Raw genomic sequence first — 25,573 nt, forward strand, 5'->3', positions numbered from 1 at the left:
TGAACTCAGAGAGATCCACCTACCTCTGCTGGGATTAAAGGTATGTGTTTTGAACCGAGGTGAATGTTGGAGAAGCCCTGGGAAAAGCTGTATTAGTCCTATCAACATTGTCTATGGCTGCTTTCAATGAAGAAGCTTTGAATATGTATTTTCGTGGGTAGGAGTGATTTAGTGATACACAGTTCTTCTTCAGCAGCAGCTCGGTTAAATACTTAAAAGTTCTGGGAAGCCAAGCCTCTTTTTAATTTAAGGGGGAAGTGCAATTGACACCATCCTTAGCTTCTTGTGAACTACTCTAGTCTCTAATTTTCCTGGTTAGTTTGACATAAGGATCTTGCCTTTCTGGCAGGCTTCAAGGGAATCAAAGACAAACCGGCTACACATTTCCGGGTCCTTGCCTGACCCAGCGCATTTCCCAACTGGAGTTGTGAGTAGGCGACATGTAGCGGAGGCTGAGGCAGAAGGATTGCGAGTCTGAGGCAAGTCTGAGCTGCATAACAAGAAACCAACCACCCAGCTTTTAGACTGCAAAAAAATTCAGGGTCTGATCAGTCGCCCCATAGCGTTCAGCTGTCCTCCGCACAAACTCCACAAGTACTTCCCAACCAGACCCACGCGTCTCCAAAGCTGCCCGGCACAACAACTTCCTGGTGGAGGCGGTCCCCAAACGGGGAACCCCCTGCCGCAGGGCCCCACTGGAAGCAGCGAAGCGAAGTGGGGCAGGGGCTACGCTCGGCGCTCGATTGCTCGAGCCTGGCGACGACAGCGACCTTGCGACGGCTCTGCGCTCGAGGGGTCGAGCCTGGCCCGTTGCCGCGGCGGCGGCGGCAGCGGCGGCGGTGGCGGCGGTGGCGGCGGTGGCGGCGGTGGCGGGGACGTGAGCGGGAGCGAGTCCGCGGCCCAGAGCGGGAATGTCGAGGAGTTCGAAGGCGGTGCTGGGCCTCTCGGTGCTGCTGACGGCGGCCACGGTGGCCGGCGTGCATCTGAAGCAGCGGCAGGACCGGCAGGTCGGTGTCACGTGACCGCGCCTTCCGGAGCGCGGAGCGCGGAGCCCGCCGCGGTCCCCGCGCGCGTGGCGGGCCGGGCGGGCTTCCAGGGCGCGCGCGTCCAGGTCTCCGACTCCTCTCCCCAGCCACGAGGCCTAAGGCTAGGGCGGAAGCCGCGGGGCTGGGGTGTAGCCCTGAGGTAGAGCGCTGGTAGGGCGAGCACGAGGCCCGGGGGGCACCGCAGCCCACAAAAGCAGTACCCAGTCGTTAGATCCCCGAGATACCGCAGCCTGCTCCCAGCACAGCCCCTGTGCCTTTGACCAAGGCAACTTGAGATTTTTGTAATTTTTGCGTAAGTGAACAGTCTGCTATGGAAAGTCGGTTCCGAAAACGATAAAAAAAAAAAAACCCACCCACCACGTTTTCTTTTGATGCTTTTTATTTCAGGGAATATCTGGCTTGTTGGTCTGCGACGGTCTCTTTATGTTCTCATTCAGGTTAGCAACGGTCAGTGCACTAGGCACATTGAGAACGCATAGTTCATGATGGCCTCTCTAGAGTCTCTTCTTTTTCACAACGGAGCTACGGTCCGCAGGCCAGTATTTGGTTTTTGGCCTTTCAGGCAACCCCTTGACAGGTATTTGGCTTGAACCGGATGTGCCAAAGGCAGAGTAATGAACTGAAAGGGTCAAGAGTGAGCAGCCCCATTGACTTCAGTACTCACGGTCTAGAAAGTAGAGAGGAATCTTGAAATGTCCTAAGAATTTTGAGGCGCAGGGTGGGATAAGCAGTGATTTAGACGCACACAAGAGATTAGAGATTTGGGAGTCAAGTCTTGTCACGTAGGGATATCTTAGAGTAGAAGCCAGCAACTTCCTTCTGAGGAGGGAAAGGAAAAGGTGGTGGAGCTGATTGAACTTGGCGGATAGGACAGGATGTCTGTATCATCCTGGTGTGTTTTGAAGACAGTGGGTTGGAATTAGAGCTTTGTCTCAAGCCATGTTCCTGAGAAGTGTTTACAAGGTGACCAGACCAATGAAACCAGATCTCTTGGAGCATGGAGACTCAGCTGTGTTCCAAAACTGTGCCAAGGGCTTTAATGAAACAGGGTTGAGGATGGAAATGTGGAAGAACAGAAAGATTTAGGTGTTTTGTGGAAGTTAGTGATGAGAAAGACTGACCAGATAGCCTCTCCTTCAGATATTTATTAGCAACTTACCATCTAACATTGAGGAAGGAAGGATTGGTATGGTGGATGTGTGGAGAACTTCAAGGCAGCAATCAATGAAATAATGACTTGTTTTCTGTCTACCCCACACCAGGCATGGTGTTTTTCTCTTTACGTACAATGTCTTTAAGCTACTTAGTAGAAACGAAGTACAGATGGTCCCTAACTTACAGACAGTTCAACTTGGTTTTGACTGTGACAATAGGAAAGCATTATGGTTTGTATTTAGTGAAACTTTCTTTGAATATTGAATTTGGGTATTTTCCCAGGCCGGGGATAAATGGTAGGTTTCTTTCAAGATGCTGAACAAGCCACAGTCCGCAGGGAGCTGCAGGATAGTGTGTTGCTGAGTCCTGGCATTCGATGGGTTAGGTGGACTCAGTATACCTTTTGACTTTGTTATTTTCAGTTTCTTAAGAATTTTTCTGGGTGTAGTCCTATGGTAAGTGGAGGATGTTAGTGATGCTGCAGGAAACACAGCTCCAGATGTTAGAAGTGGGTGAGTAAAGAGCTTAGTTAGGGTTTCTGTTACTGTGATTAAACACCATGACTAACAGCAATTTAGGGAGGAAAGGATTTGTTTCAGTTTACAGTTTCATATCAAAGTCCATCATCGAAAGAAGCAGAGGCAGGAACCTGGAAGTAGGAACTGAAGCAGAAGCCACGAAAGAGTGCTGCTCACTGGCTGGCTTGCTCCTGGCTTGCTCAGTACATTCAGGACCATGTGTCCATGGATAGGACCACCTGTCCAGGAGTGACATCACCCACGATGGGCTGGGCCTTCTTATATCAATCGTTTATTAAGACAACACCCCATAGATTTACCTCAGGCCAGTCCTAGGCATTCTCTAAGTTAAAATTCCATCTTTCAGGGCTTGGAGAGATGGCTCAGCAGTGAGGAACACTGCTGTTCTTCCTAAGGACTCATAAGTACCCATGCTAGATGACTCACAACTGCGTGTAATTCCAGCTCCGGGGGATCACACACACACACACACACACACACACACACACACACACACACGCACGCACGCACGCACGCACGCACGCACGCACGCATGCACACATGTAAATTCTCTCTTCAGGTATGTCTAGGTTTGTGTCAAATTGATAAAAACCAAACAGCACAATTGATCCCTTGTCAGCTTGACAACAAACGTATCACTTATTAAAGTGTGATCTTTTTGTTCACTCTCAAGATCTCTCAGTATCACAATATAAAACATATTCCGGCCGGGCGGTGGTGGCGCACGCCTTTAATCCCAGCACTCGGGAGGCAGAGGCAGGCGGATCTCTGTGAGTTCGAGGCCAGCCTGGGCTACCAAGTGAGCTCCAGGAAAGGCGCAAAACTACGCAGAGAAACCCTGTCTCGAAAAACCAAAAAAAAAAAAAAAAACATATTCCTAACTTTAAAAGTCCCTGTCTTTAAGTCTTAAAAAGTTCAGGTTCTTCCCCCCCTCCCCCCTCTCTCCCTCCCTCCCTCCCTTTCTCTCTCCCTTCCTTATGACACAGGGTCTCTGTAAATCAGTGGTTCTCAGCCTTTCTAATGTGACCCTTTAATACAGTTCCTCATGTTGTGGCGACTGCAGCCATACAATTATTTTCACTGCTACTTCGTAACTGTAGTCTTGCTACTGTTATGAATTGCAGTGTAAACATTTGTGTTTTCTGGTGGTATTAAATGAGCCCTGTGAAAGGGTCTTTCCACCCAAAAGGGTTGCAACCCACAGGTTGAGAACCACTGCTCTAAACTGTCTTATTGTCTTGGAACTCATTTTGTAGACTAAGCTGGCTGCTAACTCACGAGGTCTGCCTGCCTCTGCCTTTTGAGTACTGAGATTAAAGTCATGTACCACCATTTCTGGCGCCCAGATTCAGACTCTTTGAAACATCAAAGGTCTCCTTCAGAGTTTAGCCTTCTCTAAAATATCCAAAGTCTCTTAATTGTGGACTCTTGTAAAATCAAAAATAAGTTAAATATGTTCTTACTCCAGTAGGGAAGAACCAGGGCACAGTTACATTTTGAACAAAGCAAAACCAAAAACAAAAGTTCAGTGCTTGATATCTGGGACCCATTCACCATCCTTTTGGGCTCTGAGGGGCCTTGTCATTTCTCCAGCTCTGCCATCTACAGCTCGTGAAACTGGCCTTCTAAGCTCAGGCTGGCTCTACTCCACAGCAGTTGCTGTTCTTGGTGATTATCCAATGATATTGGCATCTCTAAAATATTGGGGTCTGCCCTGCAACTGGGCTGTACAGCTCCCAATAACCTCTTCAGGGCTCTCTTTCCAGACTCTGACCCTGAAATGTGGTGCAAGTATTACCTTCTCTCCATGATCCTTGGGGCTTAAACTTCAACTAAGGCCTAGGAGACTTACACATCACCAAAGGTATAGTCCTGCCCCCCTCTGGACCACAGCTTCTGTGTGCCTACCCTGAGGAAATACTTCTCTGAAGATTTCACCTCACTGATGCTGGTCTGTTAATCAGAGCTGATTTCTCAGCTGTAGCCAACCCTTGTAAATTGTCCCAGGATAGATCGACTTCAGTGGTGCTGGTGTCTTCCTAATCACAGCTGATTCTGAAACCCCAGCTGACTAGAACCATATATTCTCCTTTCAAAATGTCACTCAGCCTTCATATAATCTTTAAAAGACTTTCAAAACTTCCCTCTTTAATTTCATAAGCTGGCCTCCACCATTTGCATTTCTCTCAACACTCTTGTCTTCGAAGGTCCCAGAGAACAACCTACTGAACTCTGAGCACTCAGCAACTTTTACAGCCCATGTTCAGGTGCCATCTCAACCTCCCTCTCTTTCTCAAATGCAATCAGATCTAACATAGCAACACCCCACTTCTGGTACCAGTTTCTGTCTTAGGGTTTGGTTCTGTTGCTGTGATAAAACACTATGAACACAAGGAACTTGGGGAAGAAAAGGTTTATTTCAGTTTACAGTTCTGTATCACAGTTGATCACTGAGGGAAGTGAGAACAGATACTCAACAGCCCAGGAACCTAGGAGAGGAGCTGACACAGAGGCTGTGGAGAGGTACTGCTTACTAGCTTGCTCTTGGCTTGTTGAATTTGTTTCCTTAGACTCCCAGGACCATCTACCTAGGAGTGACACCACCCACAATATGACAGGCCCTCGAATATCAACCACTAATCAAGAAAATGTGCCATAGACTGTAGGTGGACTATTCTGTCCCGCCAGCCTCCCCCAAAAAAACCACACAGAGACTTAAAGCTTGGCAGTGGTGGCGCACACCTTTAATCCCAGCACTTGGGAGGCAGAGCCAGGAGGATCTTTGTGAGTTCGAGGCTGGCCTGGTCTGCAGAGCGAGTTCCAGGAAAGGCTCAAAGCTACACAGAAAACCTGTCTTGGAAAAAAAAAAATGATAAATGATCAGCTGGTAGCTTAGGCTTATTTTCATCTAGCTCTTATGACTTAAATTAACCCATTTTTATTAATTTGTGTGCTGCCCCGAGACTCGTTTACCTTCTGTACGTACTTCCCATCCTTCTTGGTTTGTGTCTCATGGTTTCTCCTCAGACCCCGCACCTCTTCTTCCCAGGGTCCTCAGTGTGGTTGTAACCTTATCCTGCCTAGCTATAGGTCAGTCAGCTTTTTTATTAAACCAATCACAGTGACATATATTTACGCATTGTAAAGGAATATTCCACAGTAGACTTGCCCACAGGCCAGTCTTGTATGGGCATTTTGTTGTTTGTTTTTTTGTTCTTAGTTTTTTGGTTTTTTTCAAGATAGGATTTCTCTGTGTAGCTTTGGAGCCTGTTCTAGAACTCACTCTGTAAACCAGGCTGGCCTCGAACTCACAGAGATCCGCCTGCCTCTACCTCCCGAGTGCTGGGATTATAGGTGTGTACCACTACCCGGCCTGGTGTGGGCATTTTTTAGATTGAGGTTCCCTCTTCCCAAATGACTTTTGCTTAGGTCAAGTTGACATGAAGCTAATGTGGATAAAAGATCTTAGGTTAGTGTGGCAAGTGGGAGTTAGAGGTGTGAGGCAGTCACTTGGAGGAAGGTAGGAATGGTGGGTGGAGATGAAGATCTCAGCACAGGCTGATGTCCTCCAAAAGGAGCTGGGAGATAAGTATTGAAGGAATGTTGTGCTGTGTCTTGGTATGAGAAACACTGTGACAAGAAGACCTGGGGGTTTAAGAAGGTTGAGCCAGTACTTGGGAGGTTAAGGCAGGAGATCTTGACTTTGTGGTCAACTTGGGCTAATTACAAGAACTCATCTCAAACAAAACAAAAATCGAATTTCAGTTAAGTGTCCATCCAGGCAATTTTTTTCTTCTTTTAAGGTTTTATTTTATTTTGAGACAAAGTCCCCCTATGTAGTTTTGCCTGGCCTGGAACTGAAGATGTGTACTACCATGCTGGACCCGAGCACTGTACTCTTAAATTTCCTAACTCCCTTGTGTAGCAAATGAAGCTATAGACCTGGAAGAGGCTCAGCAAGTACTAGGTGAGTCTTTTTTTTTTTTTTTTTTTTTTTTTAAATAAACTTTATTGTAAAAATAACAAAAACCCCTTGCAAATAAATAAAAGAAATCACACACCAAAGTTAGACTCAAAGACTGTACAACTCAATGAACTTCTATAGTTTTTAAGTTTTTTTATTTATTTTATTGTTTTATATTTATGAAGGTTTGCATGTACGTATGAGCACTACATTTATGCCTGATCCCATGGAGGTCAGAAGAGGGCATCACATCCCTTTGGACTGGAGTTACAGATACTTGTGAGCTGCCATGGAAATTGAGTTCAGGTCATTTGCAGGAGCAAGCGCACTTAAGCCCTTCTCTCTCCAGCCCTTCTACACTATGGTTAGAGTAGGCATTCAGAACAGAAGCAGTGGAGCTTCACATTACATTTTATACTTTCGATATCAAATATATTTTATGCACTTGCCGCCAAACCCAGAAAATCCATGACAGAATTAGAACTAGAAAAACACTTAGCTTATATTCTCTTCTATAATGTGTGTCTATTACCACTCAGTCCTTCCTCATGTATGTATAGCCTTTCTTGTTCTCTTTCCGTCAGATTATACTATACCCACATGTGCATTTGTTTGTATATATACAAATATCATTGGCTTGATTCTTCATGTGAGATTTCTTTCTTTGTGATTATATGACCTTGCTCAATATTATACATTCTATCATTTTCCTATAAATTTTTTAACTTTAATTTTCTTTAGAGCTGAGTAGTATTCTATTGTGTGTGCATGTGTGTGTGTGCACATCAGATTTTCATTATCCATTCATCTGTTGGTGGACAGCTAGGTTGATTCCAATTCTTTCTTAGGCCAGTCTTTAAAAATAAAGATAAGAGGCAGGCAGATCTCTGCTTTTGAGGTCAGCCTGGTCTACATAGGGAGTTCCAGGACAGTCAGGATTACATAGAAAGATACTTTAAAAAAAAAAAAAAAAAGATACAGGGACTGGAGAGATGGTTCAGTGGTTATGAGCACTAGCTGCTCTTGCAGAGGACCTGGGTTTGATTCCCAATACCCATGTGGTAGCTCAATCATTTGTAACTCCAGTTCCAGGGTATTGGATACCCTCTTCTACCCCTACAGGCACTGTACCGGCATAACTTGTAGATAGAACACCCATGTACATAAAGTAGAATTCAAGGTTTTAAAGTGAAAAAATAAAAATAATAATCTCATGAAGCTTCTGTTAAAAATGTACTCTTGTGAGCTACAAAGTATAAAATATTCATAATAGTAACTGAGTGGGCATTTTAAATTTCATGTTAGGCACCAGGTTCACATTCTGAGATTGTTTTTAGTATTTACTAAGGTAACGACCGTTGAGGAACTTACTTTTTTCACTGGTAATTGTCCCTTCTTTCTAATCATAATTGATTGGGAATTTTGTATTTCTGCCTTTTCATGATAGAAATCCTTTATTTTCTCACATTCTTACTGTCTTTTTTTGTTGATGTTTAGTGTCTGTCTCAGGTAACTGCTTATAGGAAGGCAGTTCACAGTTTTGCTGTACTAACTCATCAGATTTTAAAAGTATCACTTAGAGCCAGGTGGTGGTGGTACACACCTTTAATCCCAGCATTCTAGAGGCAGAGCCAGGCGGATCTCTGTGAGTTCGAGGACAGCTTGGTCTACAGAGTGAGATCCAGGACAGGCACCAAAGCTACACAGAGAAACTCTGTCTCGAAAAACCAAAAAAAAAAAAAAAAAAAAAAAAAATATTACTTAGCAATTAAATTTATAAAATTCAACATAGTGCCTTTTTTTTATATTTCATTAATTCCTATTAAGTTTTCTGTGTTCAGGGCTTCTTAAAATGTGGTAAGAAGTCACTTCAGTATTAACATAACACATTACCAGATTTACTTGGTGGTTTCTTTATTTACATTGTACAGAAGTTAAAATTGTAATTGGGTATTTGAAATCGGAACATTTTGAGTGTATTTTGGTGGTGCTGTTATTTAGATTTGGAGGCACAGGATGGGAGCCACCTGTTCAGGGGGTAACTAAAATCTGCTTCTTATGTTTTTAGAGGCTTCGTGACGGAGTGATCAGAGACATTGAGAGGCAAAATCAGAAAAAAGAAAACATTCGTCTTTTGGGAGAACAGATTATTTTGACTAAGAACTTGAAGCAGAAAGAGAGAAGATGTTGAAAAAAGGATCTCCAAACACTTGACTTTGTGAAAAATTGATGGGGCAGTGCTGGGTTAGTGTGTGTATATGTGGGTATGTGCATGAGTGTGTGTGTGTGTCCATAGATAATAGTTAGTGAAATCTGTCCCCTCCCCCCCAAATCACTGTCCATTTAAACTTTATTAAATAAAGGACAGTGGATCTTGTCTTCTTAATCACTTTTAAGTCCGTTCTGTGTGGATAAAGTACTCGTGGGCAGATGCCCTTCTGAAGTTGTGTGGAGATTCTTTCAGTAGTCCCTGTCAGCTTAGGAGAGCTTGTGAGCAAGGAATAATGGAGAGTAACATCCACCTGGGTGGACTGCTAAGTCGGCATGATGATGAAGCCACCAGAACGTCTACCTCGGAAGGGCTGGAGGAAGGTGAGGTAGAGGGAGAGACTCTCTTGATTGTCGAATCAGAGGATCAGGCATCTGTGGACTTATCTCACGACCAGAGTGGGGATTCCCTCAACAGTGATGAAGGAGATGTATCGTGGATGGAAGAGCAGCTGTCTTACTTCTGTGACAAGTGCCAGAAATGGATCCCAGCCAGTAAGGAGCTTCTCAATTCCTTTGATTGGTCAATCCCTGTGTGATGTTTTTTTTCCAGCCTGTGAAAAACACTAATAAAATAGACTTGAATAAAAAGATAATTATTATATTTATTATTATTAATATATTTTATCAAATGTAAATATATATGAAAACATTATTTTGTTTTTAGTTTTCTAAGACATTCATTCATTTATTTTATGTGTATGTGTGTGTGCCTGAGTGTATGTACACCATGTGCATGTAGTGCTTGCAGAGGTCAGAAGAGACGTCAGATCCCCTGGAACTATAATTACACATGGTTGTGGGCCACTGTGTGGGTGCTGAGAACTGAACCAGTAACCTCTGCAAGGGCAGTAAGTGCTCTTAACTGCTGAGTTATCGCCATCCTCACAGAAACACATTTGTATTAATGAAAATTGTTGATCACTATCCCATTGTTAACATTCTGGATGGTCGCCCAAGAAAAATTCAGAATCCCGTGTTACTTAAGGAGTTGGCCATATTTTCCTGACAAGAATATGCTGTGGGTTGGGGGACACATTCTGTTGCCAGTATAGAATTAAAGTTCAAGTTCACAGAACCTACTGTGTTACAGTTGACATTTGTGGGATACTGCTGTTGTCTTCTGATGGGAGGTTAGACCTGGCAGTGCAGACGTTTGCTTCTTGCCTTTAGACCAGGCTTATTTCCACTCTGGGCCTCTTATCTGCTGGAAGGAGTCATAATGCACAGATCTTGAGATTTTCAGCTGCCTGCTTCATGCTTTGCCAGCCATCATGATCCTTAGCCACACAGCATTTTCCATCAGGCAAGAGCCAGAAAAGGCATGTGTACTGGAGGAATGCTTTATGTAAGAGTTCATAGCTAGTGAAATGGAGCAATAACACACTTAGTGAAGTGGGTCAGTTTCTGGTATGTGGAAGCTTCTGCTAAAAATGTATTCAGTTGTTCAATTAATAGCTACTGTAAATAGTTAATAGTAACAGTTGATAGAAAACAAACGTAGAATTGACTATTTAGCTGGTTTTTGCTTCCTAGCTATCTAGTAAAGATAGGTTCCACCCCAAATCTCTGGCTTTTCTGTTGTCCTCACAGGGTAGATTTTAAGGTGACTTTCATGATTGGGCCCTGCTAGCTTTTTTTAGGGAGGTTAGGTGAACTTTTCATCCCCCCCTCCCCCCAGCTGAGGACCGAACCCAGGGCCTTGCGCTTGCTAGGCAAGCTCTCTACCACTGAGCTAAATCCCCAACCCCTTCATTCTTTCTAAATAATGCTTTGTGATTCCTAGGACTTTGTACCTTTTTGTTTTCTCTGGAATATGCACCTGTACAGCTTCCCTGCATTCCTGTTCCACAGCAGCCTCTTCTAGCCAATTTCTATTCTCCCCTGGGCCCAGTAGACCCCTATTCCCTCCACAGTGGGGTTGGGCATCCCTTTTTTTTTTTTAAGATTTATTTATTTATTATATGTACAGTGTTCTGCCTACATATATGCTTGCAGGTCAGAAGAGGGCATCAGATGGTTGGGAGCCACCATATGGTTGCTAGGAATTGAACTCAGGACCTCTGAAGAGCAGCCAGTGCTCTTAACCACTGAGCCATCTGTCCAGCCCCCCGGGCATCCCTTTTCTATACCCTTACACTGCCCTGTGATGCACATTACATCCTACTCTGAAAGTTTTCATGTTGCACAAAGCATCAGCAGCACCTAGGAGCTTTAATGCAGAGCCCAGACCAAGATTCGGACCAAAGCATTTTATTTGGGGTAGACATGGCCATAGTAAGGAAGTAAAGCCCAGCCACCTGGTGGTTCTGATGCTCCAGAATCAGAGAATCCAGAACCAGTGCAGTTGTGTTTACCTGTGTTCTTTGCTGCCTCCAGATTTATGAGCCCACGAGAGCAGGCTCAGGTCATGTCTGCCTTACACATTGCATATCCAGTTCCTAGCCTGGTGCCTGGCTGGTGGTACAAGCTCAGGTATTCCCTGAAAGAATGTTTGAAGAGATCTGCCTGGAGGAGTCAGGAATGTGGCCACTGGGAAATCCAGTTAGAGCAATCATACCTGCTTTTCCAGGACCTTTCTCCTAAAAGCTAAGGAGCCGCAGGTTCTAGGAGGGGCGTGTGCCTGACATTAGAAGGAGAAACACCTTTTTCCTCTCTGCTGCTGTCCTGGGTTGGCCGCAGAAGGAGAAAAACCCACCATGGAAAACTTGGAAATCTGATCGATTAACTGAGCCTTTGGGTTGCTGCTGCCTGAGATAAACCCATGATGTGTGTGACTTTTGTTTTCTCTTGTAGGTCAGCTGAGGGAACAGCTCAGTTACCTTAAGGGCGATAACTTTTTCAGGTTTACCTGTTCCGATTGCTCGGCAGACGGCAAGGAGCAGTATGAACGGCTGAAGCTGACGTGGCAGCAAGTGAGTACCAAGCTCTTCTCTAGAAGCAGCAGGTTGGGTGCCCAAGAAATTGGAGTGGTTATCCAGAGTGAGGAACTTCAGAGTGGTGTGGGGGTAGGGTGCTCTACACTTCACAATGGAAAGGGGTACAGTGTGTGGAAAGAGCACTTCTTAGTTTAAAAAAATACTCGATGCTAATTTAGTGAATTCTTGAGAATCTGGATCAATTTCACTTATGTCATACCAAGCTTAGACTCAACTGAAAACCAGGCCCACACTTTCTGGCAGTCATTTCTGGCATAAGAAAACCAGAGGTAGCTACACTGGAAATAGATTTGGCAGAAACAATTTGACTTGATAACAAAGACAAAATAACCAACAGGTTCAGCATTCCTGCATTTGAACTTGGAGACAAGTCTTTGTTGATGGATACTTTTAGCTGTCTCAAACACTAGCACTCTAAACAGTAACTTTTTACTGACCTTCAAGTTATATTAAATTGTTTTGTTTAATTTTAATATGTGTATATTTAATATATATTAAGGTAACAAGGTATAGCCAGTCCTCAAGTTAAACATTAAAGAACTTGACAGTAATCACTGGTTCTGTTGATGGTAGTGATACTGGGGCAAACCCATGGCCTTGCTTACATTAAGTGAGCTATGCTCCAGACCCCTGGGTGTCTTGCTTTTTAGTTTATTTTTATTTATTTGACATATACTGAGTACCTACAGTGAACCAGGTACGATTTGAGGTCTGGAGAATGCTGCCGTGGGTGAGCCAACTGAAGCCTCCACCCCTAGGCCTTAGGGGCCACTGACATTCCACAAACAGATAAAGTGATAATTACCCTAGCACTCCTTCCTTTGAAGAAACAAACAGAAAGGGAAAGCTTTTAGGTGTGCTGTGTTGGCCACTTGGGGTTCTTGTGACTGACTGTACTTGCCATAACAATCTGAACAGCTGTCCTCATCACCACTGCTTTTTTAGGTCACTCTGGGAGTCCTGTCAGTTGACTTGAGAGGCTGTCTGACTTGCCAGAAATACATAGGTAGAAAATGAAGGAAGTTTGAATTAGTAAATAGTCTCATGAGGGTCACAGTTGCACTTTTACCCCCTGTAGATGTCATACTATATGTAGGCCAGGTATGTTACTACGAAGAGAATTGCAAATACATAGGTGCTTAGCCTGCAAGTAGCATCTCATAAAAGCTGGAAAAAGCAAATTTAAGTGGACATTTTCAAGAATGTTAGTTTTTGAAACTAACATGTTAGAAATGTAATGTTTTTAAAAGAAAACTTAGTTCTTATAGTCTTCAGAATATGTACTATTGGCTCTGTTTATGTACTTAATCGGGTTAGCACTGATTGAGAAAACTTCTTCACTTCTAGAAGATATATTGGTTGTGGATAATACCCTGGAAGGAAGAAGTCATAACTTAAATTATAAATCTTAGATATACATATAACTTAGGTATACATTCTCATAAGCTACCAACCAGCATTTCTGGACCAGCTAGTCCTCAGTAACTTCAGTAGAGGTCCAGATACTTAGAGCATTATAGTTTGTGTTTTCAGCTTTTTAATCTCAAACTTTAATTTATTGACGTAAGGAAGATGCTTGCAATACACAGCATTTTCTTTGCTTTATAAAATCCTACCAGTAAAGATCCACCCTCTGGATGGAAGACCCCTTCCCTCCATGTCCCTTTGTGTCTTCTCTTCCTCCTGGTGACTCTTGACTTGCAGCACAGAGGAGAAACTTTGCAGAACACCTCGGGGGCTAGAGACACTTGCACATTCTTGTCCTGGACTTCTGACACAGATAAGCATTCCTTGTCTGCTGTTTCTGGGCACAGTTCAGACGACAGCCCTGGAAATACTTTGTCCAGAAGACCAGCTTCCTTACGGTGAGCTTGGTGTGGTGTGAGTAGAAAACTGATCTGGCATTTAAGCTTTTAGATCACATTCTGGAAGAGGAGGAACAACAGATCCTTTCAGATTAGTGTACAGTATGTCCAGTGAATACTGGTAACAGAAAAGCCATTTTCAAGTAAATAGCTTGTAATTCATGAAATATGTTAAACATACTGGAAATAAATAACAGGCAGGGTATCTACACTTGAGATTGACAGTGAATACATGTTTCTGAGTAGGAGTCTGAGAATAGCCAAGCTTATTCCATAACTAAGGTGTCTTTTGAATGATAATTTTTCTTTCTTTGAGGTAAAAGATATTTTTGTAAGGTGTACTGTTTTTCATTGTTCATATGTAACCATCTCCAAAGCTTTCTCCCTAAACTGAAACTTGATGTCCATTAAGTGACTCTCATCAGTTTTAACTGTTTAAAGGAAGTCATGTGTTGGCTGATGTTGACCTAAAATAAGTGGAAGACACTTGAACAGTCTGTTTGTGGGGTAAAATGTTCAGATGCTGTACACATGGTAACGTGCAGAAAGTTGAAGTTCTGTGGTGTAGTTCCTGGGCCCTTTGCATGGTGTAGATGTGGACATAGCTCTTCTCTTAGAATCGCTGGGAGGGGTATGTGATGAGCACACCTCATGGTGGCTTGAATTGCAGCTTATCAGACCTCCTTGTAGAAAGGGTTATTTAAGAGTTTTTCTAGACTCTCTGTTTCCTAGACTCGGTGTAAGCTAGGGTGTTTTAGAAGCTTTGTTAATGTGTATATGCATGTCTGCACATGTGTGCAGGTGCCTGCAAAGGCTAGGAAAGTGTGTCGGTCCTTGGAGCTGGAGTTACAGGCGTTTGTGAGCTACCTGACATGGACGCTGGGAACTGAATTTGGGTCTTCTGGAAAAGCATCGATCTCTCTAGCTCCTATGGTTGTCATTGTAGGACGAGACCATGGTTTTCAGTTGCTTCTACAGTTTTATCCATTTCTGTAAAATTGCTTATATAAAACATCTGCATATATATAGATGCCAGGAATTGTCTGAAAGCATAGCCACTAAAATGCTAAAAGCTGTTTTTTTTTTATTATTTTTTCTTTGTTATTACTTGCTTTTTTTGGGGAGACAGGATCTTACTATGTATCTAGGCTGTCATTAAGTTCACAACCTGACCCCAGCCTCCTGAGTACTACATAATAGGTACCTAACTACTCATAGCAAAAGTGCATGCTTTTTTTCATGTAGAAACTTTAAAGGAATTAAGATTTTATTTTGTGTGTGTGTGTGTTTGCATATATGTGCAGGTGTTTGTGGAAATCAGAGGGCTGTTGGATCCCCTGGAGCTGGAGTTAAAGGCAGTTGTAAGCCTGATGCTAAGAACTGAACTCGGGAAGAGCAGCATGGGCTCCTGACTGCTGAGCTAGCCCTGCAGCCCCTGGTGATTATTTCCTGATGGTAGCACAAATCCTAATTGGTCTTATTAATAAAAACCTGGAGTCAGGTATCAGGATGAAAGCTGAAAGATCAGAGAAGCAGAGCAGCAGCCACTAGTTCTTACCTTTACAAAATCCTCAGCCAAAAGTGACCTGAGCTCCTTTCTCTTCCTGCTTTATATTCCTTTCTCTGCCCAGCCATATCACTTTCTGTCTCAACCTCCCTAGTACTGGGATTAAAGGCGTGTAAGTGTGTGTGTATATGTGTGTGTGTGTGTGTGTGTGTGTGTGTGTGCGTGCGTGCGCGCGCGCGCGCATGTGCCTCCCAAGTACTGGGAGCAAAGGCACAAGATCCCAAGTGCTAGAAACAAAGTGTGTGCCTGGCTCACTGCCTGGCTCTGTTTCTCTTTTAGACTGGATCAATTTTGTGTAGCCCAGGGTGACTTTTAACTCACAGAGATCTGTCTGCCTCTGCCTCCGAGTTCTGGGATTAAAGGTGTGTGCCACCACTGCCTGGCCTCTATGGCTAGCTAGTGGCTGGCTTTGCCCTCTGATCTTCAGGCAAGCTGTATTTGTTGGATCATACTCAAAATATCACCACACCTGATGGTGGATTTCAGATGCCTTTCACTTCTTACTTTGCTCTCTTCTGTGGTATTGAAGTCTTCTATAATGGCATGTGTTTTTGTATTTCTGGACCATACTTCTCATAGTAGGCCAGGAATCATTGTCTGTAAAGGTGACAGGATTGGACTAGACAGGAGTTGGTACACTGAGCTTCAGGGTGTCTTGGAGCCTTCTGTGAATGGGATGGGCAGCCAGGCCTTTGAGTTCCCTGCCCCTTGTTTAGTGTTTACTCCACTAAAGAAAGGTATCTACAGCTCCAAGTGGCTGTGTCACTGAGCAGATGCCTGTAACATTGGCCAGGTCTGGAATTCTGCGTCATGTCTTTGCTCTATAAAAAAGCTTAGAAAAGTATGCATTCAGAAATGATTTTTAACATTGAATAAAGGCTAGCACCATCAGTCAGAACATGCTGTATGGGTCAGCTCCTGGTTGTCAGCAGGTAACCCCTGTTCAGAGCTGCTGTGAATAGCGGGGTGCTTGTGACAGTGCCTGCTGATCAGCTCAGCCCTTCATGTGTGACATATACCGAGCATTGTACCCAAGATCTGAACTAGTGATATCTTACAAAAGCAAAAAAAGACTCTGCCCAGATTATTGCAAGAGCTCATCCTCTGTGTCCTCTATCCTCCCCACCCCCACCTACTTGGAATGTAAAACAGATTGGCTTTCCCCCATGGATACCTACATCCCTCCTCAGGCTACCCTCCCAGCCCGTCTTCCATTTGTGTTTTAGGTGGTCATGTTGGCAATGTACAACTTGTCTCTGGAAGGAAGTGGACGTCAAGGTTATTTCCGGTGGAAAGAAGATATCTGTGCTTTTATTGAGAAACATTGGACTTTTTTACTAGGAAACAGGTAACATGATTTTAAAACATCTTATACTGGAAGAAAGATGTAATAAGGTATACACAAGCTGAGAACCTAATGTAACCCTGATAGGGCTTTACAGTGTAGCTCAAAATGTGAGTTTGCATTGTTTCCTCTTCCAGAGGAGAGCTAGGCTTACTGGACATATTGCTTTTGCAGGGATTCTTAGTGGTTTTTGTTTCTTTTTTTGTTTTGTTTTTTTTTTTTTTTTGAGACAAAGTTTCTCTGTAACAGCCCTGGCTATCCTGGAACTGCCTCTGTAGACCATGGAGGCCTCAAACTCAGAGATTCACCTGCCTGTGCCTCTGCCTTCCACATGCTAGGATTAATGGCAGGTGCAACCACTGCCTGGCTTTGCCTGCCTCTACCTCACTAGTGTTAGGTTGCTCTTAATTAATCTTATAATCTTTTCTCTTACTAACTCTAGAGGCACACCCATACTTTTTGCCCACAGGGCTAAGCAAAGTTTGCCACACTAACACACATGTGGGGTTTTGGAATTAGCTCAGTGGTAGAGCACTTGCCTAGCAAGCAAAGGCCCTGGGTTCAGTCCTCAGCTCTGAGAAAAAAAAAAAAAGAAAGAAAAGAAAAAAACACATACACACATGTGGCTACGTGGCTCATTTATTAAGTACTCTTGCTGTAATTGTGGTTTGAGTTTTGCTTCTAAGCCGTCTTGCTGGCTGCATTTCTTCACTGGAGTTAGGGATGAACATCAGACTTAGGCCTGCCCAGCCAAGACTACATGGTAAATGCCATGTCGATCTAAAGAGCCCTGAGTATTAGGGATGAGTGTTGCTGCACTGGTGAATCCTGGTTCTTGATTGCTCTCTGAGGTCCTAGTTAAGATGCATAAACGCTGCAAATTAGGTCAGCATAGAGATGACACAGAACAAAGTCAGACCGCATCCTGAGCTCTGGCAGCCTGCTCCCCGCTCCCTCAGAAGTTAGCTTTGCTCAGGTTTCCTACAGGCCTGAAGGCTGCTGCTATGAGAGTAGAATAGACTCCAACATTTACCAAAGGGGCTGTTTGAGTTCTTCAGTGTTTCTGAGAAAAGAATGGACACCATGACTAGTGCCTTCTCATAAGAAGAGGAAGTCTGTTGTTTTAATTAATGCCCCAGTAGGGAATTTAACACACACACACACACACACACACACATATATTTTGTTTTTTTGAGACAGGGTTTCTCTGTAGTTTTGGTGCCTTTCCTGGAACTCACTCTGTAGCCCAGGTTGGCCTCGAACTCACAGAGATCCACCTGGCTCTGCCTCCCTGAGTGCTGGGATTAAAGGTGTGCACCACCACCACCACCACCACCACCACCACCACCACCACCACCACCACCACCACCACCACCCCACCCTGTTTTTATTTATAAGGGACCAAAAATGGAGGAAATGGTTAAATAGATCTTGGAATGTTTTCATGATCTTGAGCGCCTTCTGTTTAGTGCATTATCTTCTGGAAGAAAGTGAATGTAAATTACCTGTTTTTAAGACTAGTACTTATTGGAGTAAGAGTTGTTCGCCATTTTCCAGAGCATGTTTTGAGAGGAACAGGCCAAGGCTTTTTTGTTTCTGACATGCTAGTGAGAAGCTCTCACTACCCTGAAGTTTCTGTGTAGTTTAATCATTAAGCCAGTAGGTTGGGGTTATACTGGATTATCACCTGAATTATTTACTTAACTTATCCTACTTAAATAAAGTTGTTTTATACTTATTTTTAAAATGACATCACACTGTAAGTGGAAAACATGTATGATTTGCTGTAAAAAGAATGTAACTGAATGTCAGTCCACTAATAACTCAACAGTATGACATCATAGTTGGATCCCATGCTGTAAGGACGAAGCCAGCATTCTGCTTTGGTCATAAAGACCACGAGTAGAGTGAGAGTGTACAGTGGTACGTTTCTGTAGTCTAGCCATAGGATAGGATTAGAATTAGAAATCACTGTGACTCCGTTTCCTGAGTGTCCAGCAATAGTGCTGTCACTCACTGGGGAACTGCTTTAAACTTCAGTGATTGCAAAGGTCCCCAGGTGGTTACCAAGTACCTAGATATTTCTATAAGCAGGGTCACTGTCCACAACAGAAGCCATCTGTGAGCACCTGTAAGTTAAACTTTTTTTTTTTTTTTTCTTCGAGACAGGGTTTCTCTGTGTAGCTTTGCACCTTTTTCCTGGAGCTCACTTGGTAGCCCAGGCTGGCCTCGAACTCACAGAGATCCACCTGGCTCTGCCTCCCGAGTGCTGGGATTAAAGGCATGCGCCACCAACGCCCGACAAGTTAAACTTTTTTTGAGTTATTTTTATTCTGTTCTCTGCAGGACAGTACTTATTTTATTTTTTTAATGATTTATTTATCTTTATTTTATGTGCATTGATGTTTTGCCTACATGTATGTCTGTTTGAGGGTGTCAGATCCCCTGGAACTAGAGTTACAGATAGTTGTGAGCTCCATGTGGGCTGGGAATTGAACCTGGGTCCTCTGGGAGAGCTATCTCTCCAGCCCCTTTTATTTTATTTCTGAGATAAGGTTCCTTGTAGCCTAGGCTGGCCTCAAACTCACTGTGTAGCTGAAGATTGCTTGAACTTTTGATCTTCCTGCCTTTCCTCTGGAATGTTGAGATTACAGGCTTACACCACTATGTAGTGATGGGTATAGAGCTCAGATATTCTTGCATGCTAAGTAAGTACTGTATCAAATGAGCTACATCCCAGACCCAGTCCTTAAAATTTTAAATATGGTATCTCCTTCTCATTTGTCCTAGAATCTAAGGGAACAGTACTCTATGTAATGAACTTTTAAATTTGGCTAGATTCCTCACTGATGTTTTTATTTCATGCCTTTAATGTTTTATTAGTTTAAATATGTGAGTTTATTTAAGAATAACATTTTATCATTATAGAAACAAGGTAGGAGCTGGAGAGATGGCTCAGCAGTTAAGAGCACTGGCTGTTCTTCCAGAGGTCCTGAGTTCAAATCCCAGCAACCACATGGTGGCTCACAACCATCTATAATGAGATCTGGTGCCCTCTTCTGGCCTGCAGGCATACATGCAGGCAGAACACTATATACATAATAAATAAATCTTTTAAAAAAAAAAGAAAGAAAGAAAAAAAAAAAAAGAAACAAGGTAAAGAGCATGTGAGAACTTAATTCCCATAGATTTTTGTTTAGTCTGTTTTTTGTTGTTTTTCAGATAGGGTCTCGTTATGTACCCCTGGCTGGCCAACAACTTACTATATGGACCAGACTGACCTCAGATTCACAGATCTGCCTGCCTCTGCCTCCCGAGTGCTGGGATTAAAGGTGTGCACCACATCAGGCAGGGTTTTGTTTGTTTTTTGAGGCTATATTTTACTGTGTAGCCCTGGCACACCTGATTGTCTCTGTGTAGCCCAGGTTGTCATCCAACTCAGGAATATTCCTATCTCCGTCTTTCCAGGTACTAGAATTGTAGGTGTGTACCACCATGCCTGGCTCTTATAGATTAGTTGCCATTATATATAATTTTGTTTAATCTGCTTTTATAGTTCTGGCCTTGTATGCTTATAGAGGAGTGTGTGTGTGTGTGTGTGTGTGTGTGTGTGTGTGTGTGTGTGTGACAGAGAGAGCACATTTAGGTATACTACATGCCTGCAGGTACCCACAGAAGCTGGAAGGTGTTGGATCCTCTGGAACTGAAGTTGCAGATGGTTGTGAGTCACCTGATCGGTGTTAGAAATTGAACCTAAGAGCAGTAAGTGCTCTTAACTACTGATCCATCTCTGCAGCCCCAATAAAATAACATTCCATTTTGTTTGATAATTTTGTGATATTGTAATTTAATAGGTAATTAGCTTCTTATTCTCCTTACTTGTACATAAATGGTATATCTTAGTCAGTGGTTTTCAGAGTTGATGGAATATGCTAGAACATAGTCATAATAGTTACATTTTTAAAAACTGTCTGAAAGCTGGATGTGGTGGAATGTTACTTTAATCCCAGCACTCTAGAGGCAGAGTTAAGAGGATACCTGTAAGTTCAAGGTCTACAAGTTCCAGGCCAGCCAAGGCCATATAGAGAGACCCTCTCTTAAAAGCAAAACAAAAAACAACAACAGCATCTGGAGAGTTGGCTCAATGGTTAAGAGCACTTGTTGCTCTTACAGAATACCCAGATGGATTCCCAGTGTCCACATGGCAGTTCCCACTCACCTGTCACTCCAGTCCCAGGGACTCTGAAGACCTCTTTTGAATGTCATGAGCACCTGGCACACATTGTACAAACACATGTGGAGGCAAACACTTATGCACATAAAATAATAAAATAGAATAAACAAATTTAAAAAAACAAAACCTCAACTACCTGAAGATGATCCTGGGTCACACTGTCCCCACCTATTATAATCTCACTTGTAGAACTATGTTAAGGAAACTGTGCTTGAGCTCTGGAGTGTAATAAAGGCTTGCATCTTCTAGGGAATTCATGGTCAATTTCAGTTCTTCGCACCATAGCAGATGCTTTACCACTAGTTACATGTCATCTACCTCCAGCTCGAGGCAGGGAGCTGTATACACCTGGTTTTGTGGCTGCTCGCAGATAGACTATAGGACCCAGGGTAGCCAAAAAGAACCTTCTATAAATACTGTTTGTGTTCTGGTCACTGGTTGCTGCTTATCATCACACCCATGGACAGAGACAGCATCCAGTGTCACTGCATCTCCCCTCACTGCAGATGTGGGTAATGAAGTTACAAAAATGAGCCAGGCGGTGGTGGCGCACGCCTTTAATCCCAGCACTCGGGAGGCAGAGCCAGGCGGATCTCTGAGTTTGAGGCCAGCCTGGACTACCAAGTGAGTCCCAGGAAAGGCACAAAGCTACACAAAGAAACCCTGTCTTGAAAAACCAAAAAAAAAAAAAAAAAAAAAGAAGAAGAAGTTACAAAAATGGCGAGTAAGCACATAAAAAGATGCTGAAAGTCACTGTCACTAGGAAGATGCAAATAAAACTGCTGTGGGGTACACCTCACCCTGTAGGGCAGCTGCTGTGAGGTACCACCTCACCCTATAGGGCAGCTGCTGTGAGGTATCACCTCATCCTACAGGGCAGCTGCTATGAGATACCACCTCATCCTACAGGGCAGCCCTCAGAAAACAAATGGGCATGGTGGCACATACCTATAATCCCCATTTAGGAGCATGAGTCAGGAGGATCAAGAATTTGAAACTAAACAGAGGCTATGTAGAAGTTTGGACAGATAGTGAAAGCCTTCTCCTTGGATCAGTCAGTGAATAACAACTATATTAGCACACCCACACACCCAGGATAGGAATATAGAATTGCATAAACATAAAGTCTGGTGACTCCTCAAAAAGTTAAATGTAGGATTATCATATCTAGCAGCTCTACTCTGGTCCTCACAATAACTAAAATGAGGAAGCAATACCAGTCTATCCACACATGATTTATAAGCATAGTATGTACATATAATGGAATGAATATTTAGTCTTAGAAAGGAAGAAGATTCTGTGTGTTACAGCATGCATACATCTTAAGAACACTATGCTAAATGAACTCAATCATAAGCACACTGTGTGATCCACTTACACTAGGTAGTTAGAGTAATGAAAATACATAGGTTCAGGAAGCAGAATGATGTTTGTCTTTGGTTGGAGAGCAGGGCGGACTTTGAGAGAGCTATTTGTTTAATGAATATAGCATTTGCTTTGTACAATAAAATGAATACGGGTGATGGGAATGGTTGTAGAATATGAGTGTTCATAATGTCTACTGAACTGTGCGCTTAACAGTGGTGAAGATGTACCTAGTTTGCCTAAATTTCACCACAATAAAAATTGGGTTCAGAGAGGGGTAGATGGGTGAAAGCCGTTTTCACAAAGGTGTTGCTACCTGCTCCACAACAAACTGACTCCACTCTGCACAAGTGGTGCTGTCTGCTGTGTCTTTGCTGTGGTTTGCATAGGCTGTGCTCCCTTGTGGGTGCTTCCTGGATGAAAGGGCCATGAGTGGATGCATTAGCAACAGCAGAAGGTTACTGCCTGCCAGTCCTGGAGGCTGACAGTATGAACTCAAGGTGCTTGCTGGTGGGCCATTCTCCCCGAAGCTGTGAAACTCAGTGTATTCTTAGGCCCTCTCCCAGCTGCTCTTAGCTTCATGTGTTCTGTGGTTTGTAGATGTCCTCCCTCTGTCTTTACATCTCTGCTGTGTCTGCATTTGTCCTGGGTCCACAGTTCACAGCTGTATAAAGACAATGCCAACAGGCACTGTTCCTTAGCACTTGCTGCTAAGCTTGACAATCTGAGCCTGATGCCTAGGACCTGCATGGTAGGAGGAAAGAACCAATTCCTTAATCTCTGGCCTACACACACACACACACACACACACACACACACACACACACACACACACACACACCAGTGACATCATCTTACTACTTGAAGTCCCTAAAGAGACAATTTCCTGTAGGTTTCTTGTCAAGTCCTAGGGATTATGGGAGGAGCACAGTGTTGTGAAACATCACTCGAGAGGTCTTGGTAGGTTTGAGCCATGAGACTCGCCATGAGGGCAGCAGCTAAGGGGAAATCGGAAAGTTATTCACACCATTCAGGCAAGGCTTCACACCATTCAGGCAAGGCATCCATGTGGAAAGTGTTATTGGGGGGAAGAGAGGAAAGGAGAAAGGGAGGGAGAGAGAGAGGAGGTGTATACCTTGTAGGAATAGAGAGAAAGAGGGGGTAAAGAGTTTTCTCTTAAGAATGACATGGGTGGGTCCCCAAGGGGCGCTTCTGAATGCCAACATTCCCTGACACACAGTTCAGCCAGTATCATTGGATATCAATCTTAGGAACATTTAGATTATTCCAGTTTTTTTCTGTTTGATCAGCCTTGTAAACATTATTCTCATATATGTTTCTTTCCTATCTTTGATTTCCGGGTTCCAAGGATTCACACATGAAACACATATTCTGAGAGTAACTTCCAGAAAGCATGCTTAGATTCCCACTAGCAGTGTGTGAGTGCTCACGTCTCATACTTTTAAACAATACGGTAGTTGTTGTTGTTTTTTGGTTTTTCGAGACAGGGTTTCTCTGTGCAGCTTTGCGCCTTTCCTGGATCTCGCGCTGTAGACCAGGCTGGCCTTGAACTCACAAAGATCCGCCTGCCTCTGCCTCCAGAGTGCTTGGATTAAAGGCGTGTACCGCTTTTGTTTTTAATTTTGTTTTTATGTGTATGAGTGTTTTTGTCTTCACATCACTTGCATTCCTGTTGCCCACAGAGGTCAGAAGAGGGTATTTGGTCCCTGGAAACTGGAATTATGGATGGTTGTGAGCCACCATGTGGGTGCTGGGAACTGAACCCAGGTCCTCTGCAAGAGGAGCCACAGAGAGCCTTGGACATTTCATTAAGAATTGCTGATATCAGGGCTGGAGCAATGGCTTAAAGTTTAAAAGCACTGGCCCTTGTTGTTTACAAGACTCAAGTTTGATTCCCAGCACCAGTATCTCAGCTCACAAACATCTGTAACTCCAGCTCCCAGGGGCTGTCTGTCTCCAGGGCACCTGCACACATACATACATACACAATAAAAATAAACTTAAAACTGGGTGGTGGTGGTGGTGGTGGTGGTGGTGGTGGTGGTACACGCCTTTAATCCCAGCACTTGGGAGACAAAGGCAGGCAGATCTCTGTGAGTTCAAGGCTAGCTTGATCTACAGACTGAGTTCCAGTACAGCCACAGCTATTACACTGAGAAATCCTGTCTCAAGGAAAAGAGAAAACAAAACAAACAAAAAAAACTTAAAAGAATTGCTGGATTGGTTGAGCTCAGAAGAACATTAGCTGTTCGGTAGGCGTGATACTGCACTTTTTCTTGTAATTTTTTGGATCCTAATGGCCACGTTAAAAGACATTCCTTGACAGAATGATTGCCAAGGGATGGGTGTGCATGCGAAAGCGGGAAAGACAGTTTCTCCCATGGTCTTACCCTTGGGAGAGGGGGCATGGGTGGGAAAGGTTAAAAAAGTGGGGATGTGCCGGGCGGTGGTGGCGCACACCTTTAATCCCAGCACTTGGGAGGCAGAGCCAGGCGGATCTCTGTGAGTTCGAGGCCAGCCTGGGCTACCAAGTGAGCTCCAGGAAAGGCGCAAAGCTACACAGAGAAACCCTGTCTCGGAAAAAAAAAAAAAAAAAAAAAAAGTGGGGATGTAAGGGAGATCCTTGGAACCCAAAGAAGCCTTTGCCCATGGATTGGGGGACTCATGTAAAGTGTAGCTTTTCTTACTAAGCTTTTCTTTTCTTTTTCTAGTATGTTTGTTTCTTTTCTTTTGTTTTCTGGCTGTTAGATTGTTTCCCTTTTGTGAAAGAGTTTTTGAGAATTTCTGGTTATTGATTTATGTTTGCAAAGTGGAAATGGTGGCCATTGAAGTAATTTTCAGTAGAGGAGTGGCCTTCAGCATGTTTCTCCACTTGTTATGTTTGCTGTCTATGAAGCATGTCTTGGAACCACTCTAGTACGTCAGGGCTTGCTGAATCAGACAGATGTGTTTTCCGGGTGAAGTAGGACTAATTCACTAGGACTAATGATTAACTGTTACCAGTGCCAGGCTCATAGTCAAGAAAGCTGACTTGCTTTCTTTACACTGCCCTGGCCTCCCCCTCCCCATCCCCATGGTTGGTAAGTGCTTGCCCCCCACCCCCACCCCCAGCTGAGGACCAAACCCAGAGCCTTGCTTAGCAAGCGGTCTACCACTGAGCTAAATCCCCAACCCCAAATGCTTGTTTTTTGTTTGTTTGTTTGTTTGTTGTGTTTTTTGAGACAGGGTTTCTCTATGTAGCCTGGAACTCACTCTGTAGACCAGG

General features: G+C 43.6%; 2 protein-coding genes across 2 annotated transcripts in view; both read left to right on the plus strand.

Annotated features, from left to right (window-relative positions):
- The first annotated feature begins 884 nt into the window (after window positions 1-884).
- The window catches only part of Kat14 (lysine acetyltransferase 14), a 45,871-nt gene continuing 21,182 nt past the window's right edge, over window positions 885-25,573 (plus strand). The window contains exons 1-4 of the mRNA XM_028893249.2: window positions 885-1,007; window positions 8,773-9,467; window positions 11,769-11,887; window positions 16,570-16,691. Coding sequence (XP_028749082.1) covers window positions 9,209-9,467; window positions 11,769-11,887; window positions 16,570-16,691 — 500 coding nt within the window. The 5' untranslated portion in view covers window positions 885-1,007; window positions 8,773-9,208. The remainder of the gene's footprint in view (window positions 1,008-8,772; window positions 9,468-11,768; window positions 11,888-16,569; window positions 16,692-25,573) is intronic.
- On the plus strand, window positions 889-9,090 carry LOC114709417 (protein PET117 homolog, mitochondrial). The gene is given in 3 exon segments (XM_028893250.2): window positions 889-1,007; window positions 8,773-8,860; window positions 8,863-9,090. Coding segments are annotated over 3 exon segments (240 nt in total). The 5' UTR covers window positions 889-911; the 3' UTR covers window positions 8,919-9,090.

The sequence above is a fragment of the Peromyscus leucopus genome, chromosome 4 (genome assembly GCF_004664715.2).
Source record: "Peromyscus leucopus breed LL Stock chromosome 4, UCI_PerLeu_2.1, whole genome shotgun sequence".
Taxonomy (NCBI): Eukaryota; Metazoa; Chordata; class Mammalia; order Rodentia; family Cricetidae; genus Peromyscus; species Peromyscus leucopus.